Raw genomic sequence first — 19,590 nt, 5'->3', positions numbered from 1 at the left:
CACTGTATCTCCTCACTGCTGCCTTCTCGTGGCTTAGACTGTGTATTTGAAAAGAACAAAGGGAAATGACCCCGAGAAGGAGCAGAGTCTATGCCTTTCCTCCCTCACGATTCTTACCTTGGCCCTAGCAGATCTCTGCTTTCAAGGCTAGGCTCAAATGCCACCTCTCCCAGGAAGCCTTCCCTGATTTCTTACTTCCACCCCTCCCACCCAACTAGTATCTATCTCTTCTTCCTGTGAACCCGTCCCCGTGCCCCCGGCACCATGTTAGCCGCTCCTCTTTTTCTGTATGGTAGTTACCTATGAACACATCAAGAAAAGCGCCCCTGCTCTGTGCCAGGAGTCCTGGTGGTGCAGTGGTTAAGAGCTCAGCTGCTAACCAAAAACTTGGCAGTTCGAACCCACCAGCTGCTCCTTGGATACCCTGTGGGGCAGTTCTACTTGCTCCTATAGGGTCACTATGAGTCAGAATCAATTTAATGGCTAGGGGTTTGGTTTTTGGTTCTCTGCGCCAGGAACTTCAAATGCCTTAGCACTAATCCTCATAATAAACCAGCAAGGTGGGTTTCACCATTCCCATTTAACAGATAAGAAAGCTGAGACTCAGAGAGAGTGAATACCTTCCTCAAGGTCACACAGCTAGTAAGTAGCAAACAAAGCCAGGACTCAAGCCCAAGTTTGCCTAACTCCCCGGCTTATACCCTTTCCACAACATTGAATGACAAATTCTGAGAGCAGAAACTACGGCTAGTCATTGTATCTCGCATACATTTGGCACTCAGTGTGTTTCTGAATGAATGAAACAGTAAATGAATGAATGAATACAAGAAGTGGTCTTTGTTTTGAAGGCTATAGCTCAGGGGTCGGCCAAATCCAGCCAGCCTCCTATTTTTGTAAATAAAGTTTCATTGGAACACAGCCACACTCATTCCTTTATGTGTTGTCTGGGGCTGATTTCATGCTACAAAGGCACGGTTGAGTAGTTGAGACAGAGACAATATGGCCCATAAAGCTTAAAATATTTACTATTTGGCCCTCTACAGAGAATGTTTGGTGACTCCTATTACAGCTAATAATCTTCACTGTTGTTGCTGCTAGTTGCAGTCAAGTTGGCCCCCAATTTATGATGACCCCATGCACAATGGCATGAAATGCTGCCTGGTCTTGCGCCATCCATGTGATCGGTTGTGGATCAGACCACTGTGATCCATAGGGTTTTCACTGGCTGATTTTCAGAAGTAGACTGCCAGGCCTTTCTTCCTAGTCCATCTGAGTCTGGAAGCTCTGCTGAGACCTGTTCAGCATCATAGCTACACGCAAACCTCCACTGACAGACGGGTGATGGCTGCACATGAAGTGCATTGGCCGGGAATCAAACCCATGTCTCCAGTGTGGAACGTGAGAATTTTACCACTGATCTGTCAATGCCTCACGGTCTTTACTAGGCTGGTTTAAAAAACAGTGCTTACTGCTAACTACTAATAATCTTGTCTTCTCTGATCTAGAATATTGTGTGTGTGTTTGTGCATGTGAACTTGCAAGCTCTTTGGGTATGACTATAAAGACAGGCTTCCAGATGTATCTGGTGGTTGCCACTGTATTATTTTATAGGTAGACTTCATCTAAAAGTTCTACACTATATGGTCTGTCCCATGTGCTCTTTGGATATATATTTCTATCAAGTTTAGCTTTGTTGGCAGCACCTTGGCATAGACCTGGAAGAGCCCAGACCCCTAGGCAGCCAAGGTCTTCCCTGAAACAGAGAAGGATAGCCTCCCCCTGGACTGCCGTAGTGGGGGGTGGACTTTGAGGCTTGCCAGAGCTGTATTGACGTGGCAGTGTTTGAGCCAAATGAAAAGCAGCCTGTTTGACAGATTGTGCTGCATTTCTTCTCTGCTGGCAGGAGTGATCCGTATCCCTGGGCTCCCAGCCTCACCTCCACCCCAGGGCTGAGGGCACTCTTTGCTCCCCAAGACTACCCCTAGTGTAGCTCTCCTGGGAGGCCAGAGTAGCGTGACCACCCATTCCTGCTCCCAGGGGGTCAGGCCTGGCCTCTGGACCCCTGGTATCTGGGGCAGAAGCAACATCAAAGCAGGGATTGGCTGGATCCCACTCCAAATGCCAAGCGGACCAGGCACCGGGAGCACTCCGGGAGGGGGCGGGTGAGGAATCGTAGCCTGTCTCCAGCCTGCGTTCCCTGGCCAGTCCGCCTGGGCCTTGCCCCGCTATGACCTGCCCATCACTCGGCCTTGCTCATCTCCTCACCATTTCAGGACTGCTGTGTTACTCAGCACGCTGCTGGGGTGAGTCGTGTGCATGTCTGTATGCATTATTTTGGAAAACGGACTCTTGGAAAACAGATTTGTTCTGGAAGCTTTCAGCAGCCTTTACATTTTAAACTTCTCAGCCAGGGTTGGGATTGCAATGTAAGGGGGGTTTGATGGAGGAGTTGGTAGGGACCTTGGCATACTCGCTCATGTGTGTGTGTACGTGTGTGTGCCCCTCTTGTGCCCTTGGCTTTGGTGTGGCAGGCTGGCAGCTGCTGCTCACTTGGTGAAGGCTCTTTGAACTGGCTTTGAAGTAAAATCGTGTTTTGTGGTCTAAGACCACCCCTTTGGCATTGAAGGCTGAGACCCTCTCCGTCTCCAGGCTGACTAGCTTGGATGATGCAGCTCACTGTCCTGGAGGCAGCAGCCTCCAAAGCGCTAAACTGCCAAATGGCCAAATTGTTTTCTTTGTAGACTGTGTCCTCGTCTGCCCCTCATGTCCACTCAGAGGTGAGTGGCAAGACGACAAACTTCCGCCAGGGCCTTTCAGACAAGTTCAAATTACCCTCAATGCTTAGAATCAGAATTTCCCTCAAGGTGTGTGGTATGTTGGTGAGGGTTGAAGGGAAGTTGTACGGTGCAGCCTCTTCTGGAATATCTGAATCAGGAAAACTTTCGATAAATTGCAGCCAGTTAATCTCAGAACTTCATTGTAGCTGAGACCACCAACTCCCCGTCAGAACACTTAGTGATGCCACCAAGAGTATGCTCTTCACCTTCCTTCCTCATCTCCATCTGCTAGTGGCAGTTCCAGAAAAAGTTCAGGGAAAGGCCCAAAAAGCATGAGGAGGAGGAAGGAAAATTCTGAATAGTTCACCAACTGGATAAGCAATTGCAGCATCGTTAGCATACGACTGCACTTGTAATTTTCCCAACCTGTTGAGCAAGATGATTATGTTACTTCTTTCCTTTGGTGACTTCTAATAGCACGTTTGCTTGGTGTGAGGGGGCTGCTTGATGCAGACACAAGAGGCAGAGCTGGAAAAGATTGCCTCTAGTGACCTGCCGATGGGCTGGTCTTGTGAGTGGGAGATGCGTGCAGACATGGTGATCCTGGTGTTACATTTGTAAAAAAGAACTTTGGAGATGGTTTGGGCCAAACCCCTTATTTAGAAGCATGAGGAAGTGCGTTGTGCTGGGTCACATGGCCACCTGTACCTGGACTCACACTCTTTGATCCATGTCCCTGTATTTCCAATAGTAAGTTGTAGTGAAGCACTTTCTAAGGATGTGTCACAGTTTCTAGAAGTAAAACATTACAGAAAGGCCCCTTTTGAAGAGTGGGTACTGAGCCCAAAGGACAAAACCAGCATTAACAATAGCAAAAACTCCCAAACATTTGCTAACAGCCTATGTAAGAGTCAGCATCATTTCTAGCTGTAATTTGGCAATGCAGTGGCCACACACACTATGACTTTGGTGTCTTTAAGTCAGGGCAAGTGATCCTGAAGTTCCGTGATAGCATTTCCAAGGCAGCTGCCGGGGCCTGAGCCACATGGCACGCCCAGGTCTCTGCAGGCTCCACATACACACACAGTTGTTTCCATTACAGCAGAGCCTTTAGGGCTTTTTCAGGCAGGACCCTGAGGCTCAGACACAATCCCATGAAGGCAGCATGGTCCTGAGAGAGACCCACAGGCCACTCGGATGACAGGAAAATAGACATGTGAAGTCCTGGCTTAGCTGACCGGGTGGGAAGCTGTTCCCAACCACGTCCACCTGATGGAAATATTCTGAGCTGGAAAGAGCTGTAAATAAACTAGACTGTGCTAAAAACAAACAGCTCCGGGGAGCCGGGGGACAGGGAAGAAACAGATGGCCTTCACCTGCTGAACTAAAGTAGGTCGAGGGGGAAAGGGTAAGGAAGACAGCAGTGGAGGGGTACAATGCAAATACCTCAACAGGAAAAGCAACTGATCATTTATGTCCACTCTTTCCTGGAAGAAATACGAGAAGTGATTGCTTTAAATTATGGAGGTGGTGGTGGTGGTCTTTCACAGGGTGTGGGATGGAGGGAGGCATTGGAGGCCATATATGGTCTGGAAAAATAAATGGCAATGACTGTGAATTAGCCATGTGGACCTGCCAGCCTCCCAGGTGCTCCAAGCTGGGGAGGCTTTGGGGGAAACTGCAGCCTTAGCCCTTAGCAATCTGTTGAGGCGAGAGAGAGAGACGAAGGGGAAACTGCAATTGGGAGGCCTTGAAAGGGTTCTGGGGTGTTTGACAGCCCTGTGCTGCTCGCTCTTGTCTTACTTAACATTCTGGGGAAGACACTTGGAGAAACTTGAATATCATTGACATTAATGTCAAGCTCTATAACTGTGTCAGTACCAGCGCCCGTCGAGCCAATTCTGACTCATGGCAACCCCATGTGTGCAGAGTAGAGCCCTTTTGGAAGTAAATCACCAGGCCTTTCTTCTGAGGTGCCTCTGGGTGGAGGCACCAACCTTTCAGTTGGTAACCAAGTGCTTAACCATTTGTGCCACCCAGGGACTCGTTCTATAACCGTACAGCAATTTTGTTTTACTGCCGAGAAAGAGAAAAGCAGCCTGTGACCCTTGGGGCCGGCCTGACACCCAGAGTTGGCCCGCAGTGTTCTCCTGTTGAACTTAAATGCTTTCTCAGAACAGTGACATCAGCAAGGCCACTCTGTGACTGAGATGGATGAAGACCAAAACAAGGCCACCCCGTAACCATGTCTGAACACAGACAAAAACATGAATACTATCCAAACCACCAAAATGACCCCACATCCCCCTGTCCTGGCTAATATGGGTGGCCGCTGCTTCTTTATCAATCACAGCTTTAGTTTCTCTCCTTTCTTCTCATCTTCTAGATTAGAATTGTAAGACTCCCAATCGTAAAATAGCTCCTGCTTTCTGACAGCATCCAACTCAGAGCAAAGCCAGACTCTGGTTCCTGGTAATCTCCCCAAAATCATCTAAAAAAATCCCTGATTCTATGATAAATCGTTTCTAACACCCTCTTACTGAGATGCCCCACACTTCTCCTTGGTGTATGTTCTCCTTCATTGCAATGAGTCAATAAACCTAACTCTGTTCAACTGCTGGTATATTCTTGGTGATCCCTGCTTAGAAGGCATTGATGCTATATGTCTCAAGTAATTGCTAGGGGAGTCCCTTGCCTTTCTTCTTAGCTCTAGCTCTTCATTCCCACCTACATGCAGTCATAGTGTAGAAGGTAAGAAGGACTCTGGAACTAGACTGCCTAAGTTCCCATCCTGGCTCTGATACTACTAGTTTTGTGACCTTGGGCAAGTTGCTCAACCTCTCTTTGCCTCAGTTAACTGATCTGTAAAATGGGAATGATGATGATACTTACCTCTCAGGGTTGTTGTGAAGATGAGACGAATTTATATATGTGAAGCACTTAACTGGTGCCTGGCGTGTAGTGAGTGTTTTATGTTAATATTATTAATTCAGCGAACATTAGTGGAGTTCCCATTACATACCAGGGGCTGTGCTAGACCCTGGGGCTAAAAACTGGCCCCCACACTCGCAGACAGCACAGTTTAGTTAAGGAGATATAAGGAAGCAGTTTCACCCCATGGATAAGAGTTAACAGAGGGGTAAGCCTAGGGATAAATATACAAGGGCCACTTAACCCTGGCCTGGGAAGTCAAGGAAAGCTTCCTGGTGGAAGCAGCCCCTGAACTGGTTCTGATGAATGAGTGAGCGTATCCAGGGCTAGGGCTGACTGGGGGAGGGGAAAGAGTGGGGTATGAGAGAAGGGTCTTGGTGGCCACTTGAGCTCAGCAGGTCTCACCATCTACAAGTCAGAGGCCGCCGTTTAGGCATCTTCTCCCCACACAAGGCTTGGCCCTGTGCCTAGCACAAAGTGTGAGCTCAAATGAACAAATGTCTAACAACAAATCTGGCAGCTTTCCCCACAAACTAGTGCCTCCTCTGACTTTTCTATCTCATACTCTCATGCTATCCGAGTTCCCTGCAACTTCAAAATCACGCCCACAATACGTCAGCCCCAAGTTTCATTCTCCTCCGTTTGCATCAGTCCCTTCCTTCTGTCCTCACTGCCTCCTCGTGAGTCAGGCCTGGCATACAGATGTCACACTGGCCTGCAGCTCACTCCTCATTCCCTCAGCTCTCCCTCATCCCACATTTCCTGCACAGTCTCTGCTAAGCCCCACCTGGACCCTGTCACGCCTTTCATCAAACCTTCTGTGGCTCCCTATTACTTCCCAGATAAAGCCCAAACCCCTTGGTGGGCATCCAGGCTCAGCACAATCAAGCCCAGACTCTTTCCAGCCTCATCTCCTCCCGCACTGTTCTTTCCAGTGCCTCCTCTCCAGTTAGACAAACACCTTGCACCTGCCGGCTTCTGTGCTGTATTTGACGTATTTGGGGGGGCCTGCCTGCCCTGCTCACTTCTGGGGAAATCTCTTCCCACAGCCTCTGCTATAGGCGTGGGCTGGGGCCAGGGCAGGCTCTGCACAGGTCCCAGTGACCTGCAGCCTGGCTGGAAAAGCTGGGCAGGGCAATCGTTTCCCCGTTATGGGCATTTGAGAAGTAAGAGCCACTGAGGGTGTTCAGATAAAATAGATGCTTGAGATAAAAGGTAGAGTTGAGACAAGACTGAGGCAGCTGGCATAAGGTGAGGAGTGAAGTTGCAGAAGAATGGTGTGTGCATAAGAGAAGCATAAAGAGGAAGGAGAGTGGGAGGGAGACAGACATACACAGGGAGAGTACCACGTCCATTTATTGGCTTTACAATAAATCTCCCTTTCTCCCTGAGCCCGTGTGAGTGGGCTTCTGCTTCTTGCAATCACAGTAGCCCTGAACAGAAAGCTGCCTCTCTCTCTGCCATCTCTCACTCTCCCCAGGGAACCTTCCCTTCTTGCATCACCACTCCACCCCTACCCAGTCTTTTAAGGCCTATCTCACATACCCATGACTTCCCCAGATAGACCCTTGGTCTGGGACACCTCCTGTCTGAACCTTCCCTGATCTTCCAGTATCAGCATGAATGTCACCTTCTCCTGAAAGCCCTCTGTCCATCCCAGCTGGTGGTCACCTCTTGCTCTTGCTCCTCTGAATTCCTTCAATCCCTTGTTAGCACACTTATGTGGTCAGGGGGGTTCTTCCTTGGTGTTGGGGTGCCAGCTCTTGTGGAACTATTTGTGGCGAAGCCCTTCACCATGATACGTAGACCAACAGTGTTCAGTGGGCTCATTTTAAGAAATTTTCAAGGGGTTTTTGGTTGTCACAGTGACCAGGGTGGCACCACTGCCTCCTTTACTGAGGTAGGACCAGGGGTGAGAGATATCCTGCAAACGATGGGACAGAATCACACATCAACAATTGTTCCATGTTCTACATGATTTTGAAATGTCTCATGGAATGTTCATACCTGTATATAATGAGCTCATCTTAGAACCTAATTCTGTTTTACAGTTATTTTTTGCACTGTTTTAATTAATATAAACAGTTACAGTATTAAAGGATTCTATGGGCAAAAAATTGAATGATGAAGGAAGCATCAAAAGAAGATGGAAGGAATACACAGAGTCACTGTACCAAATTGGTCAATATTCAACCATTTCAGGAAGTAGCCTATGATCAAGAGCAGATGATACTAAAGGAAGAAATCCAAGTTGCACTGAAGACACTGGCAAAAACAAGGGTCCAGGAATTGACAGAATACCAACTGAGATGTTTCAACAAATGGATGCAGTGCTGGAAATGCTCACTTGTCTATACCAAGAAATTTGGAAGACAGCTATTTGGCCAACCAACTGAAAGAGATCCATATATGTGCTTATTCCAAAGAAAAGTGATCCAACAGAGTGCGGAAACTATCAAACAATATCATTAATATCACATGCAAGTAAAATTATGCTGAAGATAATTTAAAAATGGTTGCAGCAGTAGATGGCCAGGGAAATGCCAGAAATTCAAGCTGGATTCAGAAGACGGGATGGAACAAGGGATATCGTAGCTGATGTCAGATGGATCTTGGCTGAGAGCAAAGAATACCAGAAAGATGTTTACCTGTGTTTTATTGACTATGGAAAGGCATTCAACTATGTGGATCATAACAAATTATGGATAACATTCTAAAGAATGGGAATTCCAGAACAGTTAACTGTGCTCATGAGGAAACTGTATTATAGATCAAGAGGCAGACGTTCGAACAGGACAAGGGGTTACTATGTGGTTTAAAGTCAGGAAAGGTGTGCATCAGGGTTGTATCCTTTCACCATACTTATTCAATCTGTATGCTGAGCAACTAATACGAGAAGCTGGACTACGTGAAGAAAAACGAAGCATCAGGATTGGAGGAAGATTCATTAACAAACTGCAATATGCAGATGATGAAACCTTGCTCGCTGAAAGTGAAGAGGACTTGAAGCACTTACTGATGAAGAGCAAAGACTAGAGCCTTCAGTATGGATTACACCTCAACATAAAGAAAACAAAAATCCTCACAACTGGACGAATAAGCAACATCAAGATAAATGGAGAAAATATTGAAGTTGTCAAGGATTTCATTTTACTTGGATCCACAATTAACACCCACGGAAGCAGTCGTCAAGAAATCAAACGATGGATTGCATTGGGCAAATCTGCTACGAAAGACCTCTTTAAAGTCTTAAAAAGCAAAGATGTCACCTTGAGGGCTAAGGTGTGCCTGACCCAAGCCATGATATTTTCAATCACCTTATATGCTTGCGAAAGCTGGACAATGAATAAGGAAGACCAAAGAATTCATTCATTTGAATTATGGTGTCGGCGAAGAATATTGAATAACTATGAACACTGGAAGAATGAACAAATCTATCTTGGAAGAAGTGCAGCCAGAATGCTCCTTAAAAGCAAGGATGGTGAGACTTCATCTCACGTACTTTGAACATGTTATCAGGAGGGACGAGTCCCTCGAGAAGAGCATCATGCTTGGTAAAGTAGAGGGTCAGAGAAAAAGAGGAAGACCCTCAACGAGATGGACTGACACAGTGGCTGCAACAGTGGGCTCAAACATAGCAACGATTGTGAGGATGGTGCAGGACCAAGCAGTGTTTCATTCTGTTCTACATGGGGTCACTATGAGTCGGAACTGACTTGACAGCACCCAACAACAACGACATAAACTGAATTTTCTGAGACTACAACTACTGAGTAATAATTTTATTTTGTTTGGTTGGGAATTTTACCAAGTGTTGCTCATTATTTCAGAAAGTCACATCACTAGTGGCAACATCACTTGTAGTATTTGAGTTGTTGATACCATAACTTGTATTCCTAGCTATTGCATTCACTGTGATTTCACATATATGTGTAAGCATCTAACTATGTCATTATGCTTTCTGACGTGGTTGTGCCTGATTATCACCAAAATATGCATTATTACATCATAAATCACTTATATTACAGTTCCTGTACCAAAACCAGTTGCTGTCAAGTTGATTCCGACTCATAGCAACCCTATAGTTCAGAGCGGAAGTGCCCCGTCGGTTTTTCCAAGGAGCAGCTGGTGGATTCAAACCGCTGACCTTTTGGCTAGCAGCCGTGCTCATAACCCCTGTGTCACCAGGGCTCCATATTACAGTTAGACCTCTGTTATGGATCAAATTGTGTCCCCCAGAAATATCTGTCAACTTGGCTAGGCCATGATTCTCAGTATTGTGTGACTGTCCACCATTTTGTCATCTGCTGTGATTTTCGTATGTGTTGTAAATCCTAACTCTACGATGTTAATGAGATGGGATTAGTGGCACTTATGTTGATGAGACTCTATCTACAAGATTGGATTGTGTCTTAAGCCAATCTCTTCTGAGACATAAAAGAGAGAAGCGAGCAGAGAGACATGGGGACCTCATACCACCAAAAAAAGTTCCTAGTCCAGAGGAAGAGTGATAACAAGGATCTTCCTCCAGAGCCCACAGAGAGAGAAAGCCTTCCCCTGGAGCTGACACGCTGAATTTGGACTTCTAGCCTACTAGACTGTGAGAGAATAAACTTCTGTTTGTTGAAGCCATCCACCTGTGGTATTTCTATTATAACAGCACTAGATGAACTAAGACAAGCACTATACTGATTTTTAAAGTTGTGTATAGCTGTAGGTTCACTATGAGTTGGAACTGACTTGAAGGCAATGGGTCTCGTTTTTATGTTTTTTTATAGGTAAGTTGGATCAGTTATGAATTTTGTTTTAGGATAATAAAGCTATCTTTAAAAAAATATTTCTCATGAAATGAGTCTGAGAGGGCTAACTATGGCCACAGGTCAATGGATGCTCCTGTATTAGGCAGTGAGGGTAAGCGTGCACCGGAGAGACCACTGCAGCGGCTGGAGCTGTGGTTAAAGTGATTGATCGCCTGCTAACCAAACGGGCAGCGGTTGAAACCACCAGTGGCTTCGTGGAACAAAGAGGTGGCAGTCTGCTTCAGCAGAGATTTACTGCCTTGGAAACCCTATGGGGGTGCTATGATTCAGAATCGACTCCACGGCAGTGGGTTTGGTCTTTTGGTTTGGAGCTGACTCAAGCAGTTTCTGGGAAGACTCATCACTTGCCTAATGTCTGAAGGCAGGTCCTGGAAGACAGGGTGGAAAATTGTAGGTGGGCACTGGCCTCTGGTGATAAGACTGAAAACTGGGTTCAAGGCTTGGACGCACGTGGTGGGCGACCTGCACGTGTTCTGTGAGGTTGGAGGTTCAGTGAAGGGGTGGAAGTGAGGCTGTTGATATGAGACCAGAATGGGAATTGAAAACATACAGCTTTTGGTAATTGTGGATATTGCTGCCATGAATATTCTAGTACATATGTTTTGGAGAATATACACCCACCTTCCTGTTGGTAAATGCCTAGGAGTGGAATGGCTAGGCTATAGTATACGCCTATGTTCAGCTTTAGTGAAAAAAAAAAAAGCCAAACAGTTGTATCAATTTATACCCCCACCAGTTAATTCACGATAGTTCTGTTTGTTCCACATCCTTGCCATATTTGTCATTTTCCACCTTTTTCAGTTTAACCATTCTGGTGGGTGTATATTGGTATCAACCCAAATGTCCATCAGCAGCAGAATGGATAAACAGATTGTGGTATATTCACACAATGAAACATTATTCAGCAATAATAATGAATGAACTACAGCTATAATCATCCACCTCGATAACTCCCACAAGCACTATGCTGAATGAAAGAAGCTGAACACAGAAGAGTTCATATTATATGATTCTACCTATATAAAGTTTAAAAACAGGCAAAAGGAGTCCATGGTGGTAGAAGTCAGCATTGTGGAGGCGGGGAGTGTAGAGATTGGAGAGGAGTTTAAGGGGACCTCTGGGAGCTGGTGAGTTCTGGTTCTTGATCTGGGTGCGGACTTCTCAGATATATTCACTTTTTAGCAGTTTGTTGGGCTGTATACTTATGATCTGTGTACTTTTAAGAGGCATATTTCAACATGGAACATATACTATCATTGAACATAGGGGAGACTCCATGTAAAAATGAAGTTGTAAGGGCCCAGGCCCCTTCCTTCATTCCTCACACTTGGGATTGGGCCACCCATGCACTGAGACATTAAATAGTAACTCTCTGCTGAGCGTGGGTGACACTTGAATGTGTGTGCGGAATCTGGAGTCAATATATGTGTTTTAAATCATGGCTGTGGGTCACTTGTAATCAATGCTGCCTGTAGCCGTGATTGATTCTGTCTCAGAAAGATTTCCTTCTGGGTACAATATCAAAGTTATTAATGCATGATTCCTTCTGCCCAACTAGTGGGGGCATATTATGAGTTTGTTTGAACTTTGCATTCCTCGTCACACCTACAAAATGACAAGCCTATATCTGGAGAAGGAGAAATGGGCCCTGCAGTGGTCACCCTGTCAGTACTATCTGCTCAGTGATTGTTGCTGTGTTGTTGTTAGTTACCGTCTAGTGGATTCCGACTCATGGCAACTCCAGAGTAGAACTTACAGAGTAAGTTACAGAGTAGAACTCCTTCACATGGTTTTCGTAACAGAAGCAGATCTCCAGGAAGCAGACGGCCAGACTTTTTCTTCTGTGGTACCACTGGCTGGGTTCAAACTGCCAACCTTTAGGTTAGCGGTCCAATGCAAACCGTTTGGGCCACCTAACTATCTTAATTCAGCAAAGGCAAGGTTGGGGATGGAGAAGGCAATGTCAAGTATCAAATGGTAGGTCTTTCACATCTCAAAGGTTGAAATCAGATTTGGAAGTGGGGGGTGGCAGGGTCAGTTTCCTTTGGGCCCCGTGGGCAGGTCAGAGGACCCAGCACTGACTCGCATTAACAGCCGCAGTTTTGTCTGCGCAGCCCTTCCTGACCTGGATCAGAGGAGGCGGAGCAACCACAGATCATGCTGCCTGCTGACCCCGCCTCCGCCCCCGCTGTTCCCACCTCCGTTCTTCAGAGGGGGCCGAAGTCCGGTGAGTTGTTTCAGACCTGTCAGAGAATAGAAATTCAAGGTCCCCAGGGCCCGCCCCACAGCCCCCCAGCCCCCCGCCCCACTATTCAAGATTAGCTGTCTCCAGCCCTGTAATCTCATTCCCCAGCTGAACCCTGGAATGGATACTGGGGCAGTTTCTGGTGGGTGTCCATCCTCCCAGTTTTAAATAAGTTATGGAGGGGGATTCCTCTCAGCAGGGAATTGGATTTGGCACCATGGCCCAGCTTTACGAAAACAATGAGGTGAATTTCTAACTTTGTGGGCACCCACCAGCTGCTCAAACATGGAATTCCCCCTTTTGTTTTTCTTCTCCGAAAATATTTATGAAATTGCCTTCCACAGCCTGTGTCTAATGGAGACCATTTCAGTGAAGGGACACCGGAAATAGTACTCCTGTAGACATACTGAGGTCTGAGAGGGAACAGGACTTGGGAAGAGGGGAAAAGGTGAGGAAAAGAGCAGGTGCAGAAAGCTGACCTAGAAGATAACAGGCCAGGGCTTTCCAGGAATGTGGGATTCTCAGACCTTTCTGGAAACTCTTAGAACTGTACTGTCCAATACAGTAGCCACTAACCATATGTGGCTATTGAACAATTTAAATGTAGCTAGTTTGAGCTGAAATGTGCTGTAAGTGTAAAATACACCCTAGATTTTGAAGATTAAGTATGGAAAAAAGAATGTAAAATATCTCATTAACAATTTTTTTATATTTACTACATGTTGAAATGAAAATATTTTGGGTATACTGGGTTAACTAGAATATATTACTAAAAATTAATTTCATTGGTTTCTTCTTACCTTTTTAACGTGGCTACCAGAAAATTTAAGACTACATAAGCGGTTCACAGTATAATACTATTGGACAGTGCTGTCCTAGATATTGGACAGAGGTTCTGAAACGAGCCTCCTAACTCCATCCAAAGTGACTATTGTATCTCTGTAATCTGTTCAAGCCAGGAATGTCTCAAGGGCAGACAAGAGACCAGAAACTGGTGGGCCAGAAGGTTGTCTTCTTGGGGCACCTACTGGGATATCAAGAAGCCACCAGCCTTCAGGACTGGACCCTGGAGCAGATCTATGTCCAGGGTGGTGACTTTCTTCAGTCCCCCAAGTCTGACCTATAACACCTGTGTTGCTTTGCATTGAAGCTTCTTTCCCCAGACATGAAGAACCTCATGCTTGAACTGGAGACCACGCAGTCCCCATGTGTGCAAGGATTGCTCGGCTCCCCTGGGCCTCCTGGCCTCCAGGTTGGTGCACTCTACTAGACCCTCTCTTGCTGTCTTCTGTTCAAAGCAATGAAGACCACTGGGCAGAGCCTCCTACTGTTCAACCTTTTTAACATGATGGGTGGGGGGGGACTTTTTTTTTCTCTAGCCCACCTCCAGCTCCAGGGCCATGTGGGTAGAACATTGGTTCTTTTCTGGGTGAATTCTGGCCTTCCAGCCTTGATTTCCTCATCTGTGCAATGTGGATAATAATTGTCCTTCTGTACTTGGTGGAGCCCTGGTAGCACAGTGATTAAGAGCTACGGCTGCTAACCAAAAGGTCAGCAGTTCGAATCCACCAGCCACTCCTTGGAAGCCCTATGGGGCAGTTCTACTCTGTCCTATAGGGTTACTATGGGTTGGAATTGACAGCAACGGGTTTCGTGGCTTGGTACTGGATTTGGGGGGACATCAAATGAAGTGCTACCCATGCGGATGTGGTTATTATTATAGTTGTCATCAAACACTTGAATACAATCTGGTTCACCCCTTATTCAACCTTTGACCCCACCAGTAGATCCAGAGGTGGCTATATTCAGTGCAGGAAAGTAGAGGCAGAGAGGAGCTTGTGACCCTGGGTTACATTTGCCTGCCAGACACTACTATCAAGCAGCCCACCCCTCCTGATTCAAAGCCAAAGGAAGGAGGAGGAGTAGGTACAATGCTATTGAAAGGACTTTCTAGGGGAACAAAAGAATCCCTCCAGAGACTGCATCTCACAGACCTTGGCTCCTCAGGCCTCAGGGAGGGCTCCACCAATGAGGAATGACCCTGGGCCTGGCCTTCCCATGAAAGAGAGTGCAAGGAAAGGACGCAAGTTCCCCAAGTGGGTTGCCCATGCAAGGCGCGTAGAAATGATGCCATTCCCCTGCGTAAAACCCTCCTGTGGCTTCCCATCACTGAAGACTAAGATTGAAACTCCGTACCCTGGGTTACCAAGTCGCACACAAGGCAACCCCAGCCTGCATCTCCCACGCTGTCTCATGCGAACATCGCCATCACCCACTGAACCCCAGCCTCAGTGACTTTCCCTCAGGCCCTCAAACACTTAGGCTCATTCCAGCCCTAGGGCATCGGCACTGTGGTTCCTGCTGTTTGGTGTGTTCTTCCATTACCACGGCCAGCTCCTTTCGGTCACTCAAAACTCACCTCCTTAGAAATGCCTTCCTCAACCACCCAGGCTAAAGTAGCCCCCCATACCCCCAATCAATTTCCATCACAATCACCCATTTTAATTCTCTGCATAATTTCCTCATCCTGTTATATACTTATTTGCTTCTTTCTGGTCTCTTTGATGTCCTCTTAGTAAAACGTAGGCTCTATGGCAGGGGTTGGCAAACTAGCTTGTGGGCCACATCTGACCAGCTGCCTGTTTGTGTAATTAAAGTTTGATTATCTACAGCTGCTTGTGTGCTACAACGACAGAGGTGAGTAGTTGTGACAGAGACCATGTGGCCAGCAAAGACTAAAATATTTACTATCTGGCTCTTTGCAGAAAAAACTTTACAGAACACCTTAGTTTTCTAGTGCTGAACAGAAGTTTATTCTCTCACAGTTCTAGAGGATAAAAGTCCCAATCAGGGCCTTGGTGGTGTCATTTCCTTCCTAGTCAATAACCCAGGCATTCCTTGCTTTTTGGCAATCCTCACATGTCATCTGTCTTCCCCAGTATGTGGTAGTAGCTGTCTATGTCTATGCTGTTCTTTATATAACTCAGGAGTGATTAGGTTTAGGACCCACCCTACACTGGTAAGAACTCCACTGATTGATCACATTATGTTAGATTGTATTATGGAAGGTGATTACGTTACATTAGATTATATCCACGGGTATAGAGATTAGGATTCCAACACATGTTTAGGGGGGACACAATCCATAACACTAAGCCCTGGCCCTACTGGAGCAGAGATGTTGTCCATCTTGTTCACTATTGCATTCCCAGTCTAGAACAGTGCATGGGTTGTAGTAAGTGCTCCATAAATATTTGTTGAATGCAATAAAGAAAACAGAACTGTAAGCCCAGAGCTGGCCAGAGGCTGCCGCAGAGGGGCTGGCAGAGCTCTGTAGAAAGGCACTGCAGTGAGATGAGATCCTGAAGCACCCCTGTAAGGTGGATTTCTATCTTCCCCCATCAGCAGTCCACTCTGACAGATCTCAGGGCACGGGAGGACCCACAGAGCAGGAGAAAGAATGGGGGCTTCCCTGCTGACCTAAGACCAGCAGCTCTCCCGACACACTTGTTAATCTTGAATCTCGTGCAATCCCGTTTGAGCCACATGGTGGCCACATGGACCAACTCCAGGGGACTCCATTTTCTTAAAACACAGTGCCAATGTTGTCCCTACTCAGAGTGAGATCCGAGGACCAATCACCTTGGCATCTTCTGGGAGCTTATTAGAAATGCAGAATCTCAGCTGCCCCCTTCAATCAGAATCTGCATTTTAACAAGATTCAGAGTGAATTGTCTGCACAGTGAAGTTTGAGAAGCACTGAGCGAGGGCACAATGATCTTGTAAAACCATTCTAGTCACATTTCACAAAATGGAAAAAACTGAGGCTTGGAAAAATGAAGAGAATGGAACTAAAACTCTCCTTTACATCCTCCACAAGACAGAGACTAAACCAAAGACAGTGGTTCTCAAACTCACCTGCACTTTGAAATCCCCTGGAAAAACGTCCAAAATGACTGATGCCTGCACCCCTTCCCCAGAGACAGTGATTTAGTCAGTCTGGGTGTGGCCCGGGCTTCAGTTTTTAAAGATCCCCAGGGATTCTGATGTGCAGATGGGTTTGGAAATCACCGGCTGAGGGGCTGCTGGTCATCTGGGTAAGTTTCGTAGAAATCGTCAACAGGCTTTTCCTTAAGCGTGTTTACCTGCAGTTTTGGGGGATGAAGGAAGGTCTGGGGGGATTTTGATGGATTTCCTCCCTGCTATTCTGGGGAATTTAGAAAGCAGTCAACTGAGCGTTCCACAGATGCATGAGCAGAAGGCAGCTGTTTCTGGCTCTGGTTGTGAAAAGTTTCGGTCATTGGGTTCTAAAGTCCCTTAAACTGGGGCCAGCCCCGCTCCTGTGGTTGGGTGAGGAATGAAAATGCACTACTTACCCACATTCTTAACATCTTCAAAAAGAACAGTTTTGCTGCTGAATGAGGGAAGAAGATAACTATTTGGCACCTGGTTATATGTAAGGTCACCATGTGTCAGAGTCTACTCAAAGGCAACGAACCACAACATACAATCTAAAGATCAGAGTCCCTGGGTAGTTCAAATGGTTAACATGCTCAGCTGCTACTCAAAAGGTTGGAGGTTGGAGTCTACTCAGAAGTGCCTCAGAAGAAAGGCCTGGCAGTCTGCTTCCACAAAGTCAGCCATTGAGAACCCTATGGAGCACAGTTCGACTCAGACACACATGGGGTTGCCATAAGTCAGAATCAACTCGAGAGCACCTGTTTTTTAACCCATAGATCAACCAGGGAAATCTCTAAGTGTGCTGCTGCTGAGTATGAAACTTCCCTTTTGTTGGGGCCCCAGGGAAGCTCAGTAAGAGCAGCTGAAAAGATATGAGAATTGGTGAAGCATCTTGTTTTCAGCAAACGGAATTTCTTCAAGCCTCTTTAGCTACTTTCCAAGTACTTGGGGTGTTTTAGGCAACCAAAGGGCTCTGGTGATAAAATTACAATCACAAAGAGTAGACATAGGAGCACTGCAAACATGGTACCAGTAGAATGACAGCTCAGAGAAAACCAGAAGAGGAGGAGGTGCAGAGGGGAAGAGACTGGGTGAGAGGACACCAAAGGGTTCTTCATGGGGTCCTGGAGCCCTGTGTCTTCATCTTGCATAGAACGAAAGCCCAGTGCACCAAGAGCCTCCCTCCCTGTTCCTGCCACCCTCACCACCTGCACTGGTTTGATCTATACTTTCTTCACTTCTTGTCTTGACTGTTTAGGGTCCACCGGGGCTTCCTGGCAAGACAGGACCAAAGGGAGAAAAGGTATGATCCAGTACTTTCTTCACCCCACCTCTCTTTGGTCATTCCAGCCTGTTTTCTGGGGGTGTCACTGAGAATTTTCTGGTCTGAGGGATTTCCGGTTGAGATTTCAAAGCATGTGCTAATTTTTCCTCAGTGTGTGAGGATGGGCACCATGATGACTGTGATGCTGCTGTGGGTGGGATTCCACCTGTGCGCTTTGACTTGACCCACTGATATGGCAGGGCTGCAGTGAGCAGCCAGGCAGACCCAGCCACGCAGTCATGCACAATCGTTAGCCCCACTAAGACCTCTGCTTCCAGAACTTCTCTTCCAAAGCAAAGCAACCTCTGCTTACCTGTCTTCTCCATCCACAGGGGGAGCTTGGCCGACCAGGAAGGAAGGTATGGTACATGCTGTTCTGTCAGCAGCACACGGGCAATGTACTTCACGGGTTTGTGGGTGTGTGTGCACTTCTAAGGGTGGAGGAACCAGCAATGCACTTAATGGCCCCCAATACCCAGGTGGACAATGGTGATGCTACCATCCTGACGATAACAGTAGCAACCTTACCCTTTCTGCTGGTGCCTTCTGCCAAGAGCTGGAGCCTCCTCTTCCCAGCCATTTGGACTTCCAAAGGCTACCCAGCCCTGCCAAATGTCCCCTACCTTTAAACCATCTCTTCCTGCCACCCATTAGAGAAACCTCCAAGGCCCCAACCTGTGACACAGAATGGTGGATATTGTCTATTTGATTAAATTACAATAAAGTACCAGGACAGACAGAAACAAATGGCTTTTGCTTTTTGGCCCTCCTGAAATTAATGGGAGTTACTTAAGGTCACAGTGACTATGAGTGAACCAAATACATGTGATCAAGATTCATCCGTGTCAGGAAGGAGTAAATCAGCATTATTCTCTGTGCTCAATGGATTCTGGCATTGAACATCTAGGTCTTGGTGATAGAAGTGCAAAATCTTGCCCAAGAAAGATGCTCATGGTTCTAAATATAAATCATGGTTTTTTCTGGCTAAATGTTTTGCTAAAGTGGGATCATTCTCAACAAGAACCCCAAATAGACCTTTGCAAGGCAAAGGTACAACTCTTTGAGGCACAGATGACCATAACCATCTCAGATGGTGGGCTGAAAATATTCCAGGCTGGCCTCCATGCTCAGAGTCAACAGGGGCCGTGATTGATTAGTGATGTCTGTCATGGATGAGGGAGGCAAGAGTAGAAACTAGTACACATGCCAGCATTTGTCATCTCGGGTTTAGGAATCCGAGCCCTCCATATCTCCAGCTAAATGAAATGTAATGTTAGCTAATGAGGGAAGAGCTCACCATAGACCCCCAAGTGCTTGTTTCCACTCTCTCTGGCAGGACTTGCTCTTCCATAGCTCTTGGTTTAGGTTGGGCTTCCTAGGAGCAGAGACAGAAACGGCCTGTACCTTGTGCAAGTGAATTAATTATTTTTTTTTTTTTGATTTTTTTTTTTTTTTTATTGTACTTCAGGTGAAGGCTTACAGAACAAATAGTTTCTCATGAAACAGTAGTACACATATTGTGTTATGACATTG

The 19,590-nt window shown here is 46.4% G+C and overlaps 1 protein-coding gene across 2 annotated transcripts in view; it reads left to right on the top strand.

Moving 5' to 3' along the window:
• Positions 1–19,590, top strand: part of COLQ (collagen like tail subunit of asymmetric acetylcholinesterase) — an 80,860-nt gene that overhangs the window by 31,523 nt on the left and 29,747 nt on the right. The window contains exons 2-5 of one of the 2 annotated variants that reach the window (XM_004385264.2): positions 12,643–12,755; positions 13,924–14,025; positions 17,992–18,036; positions 18,390–18,416. In XM_004385264.2, coding sequence (XP_004385321.1) covers positions 12,643–12,755; positions 13,924–14,025; positions 17,992–18,036; positions 18,390–18,416 — 287 coding nt within the window. The remainder of the gene's footprint in view (positions 1–12,642; positions 12,756–13,923; positions 14,026–17,991; positions 18,037–18,389; positions 18,417–19,590) is intronic. The other variant, XM_004385265.2, reaches the window with a different exon arrangement.

This window comes from Trichechus manatus, unplaced genomic scaffold (assembly GCF_000243295.1).
Source record: "Trichechus manatus latirostris isolate Lorelei unplaced genomic scaffold, TriManLat1.0 scaffold00136, whole genome shotgun sequence".
Lineage (NCBI taxonomy): Eukaryota > Metazoa > Chordata > Mammalia > Sirenia > Trichechidae > Trichechus > Trichechus manatus.
Note: the sequence above shows the minus strand (reverse complement) of the source record. Positions and strands in the feature narration are given on the sequence as shown.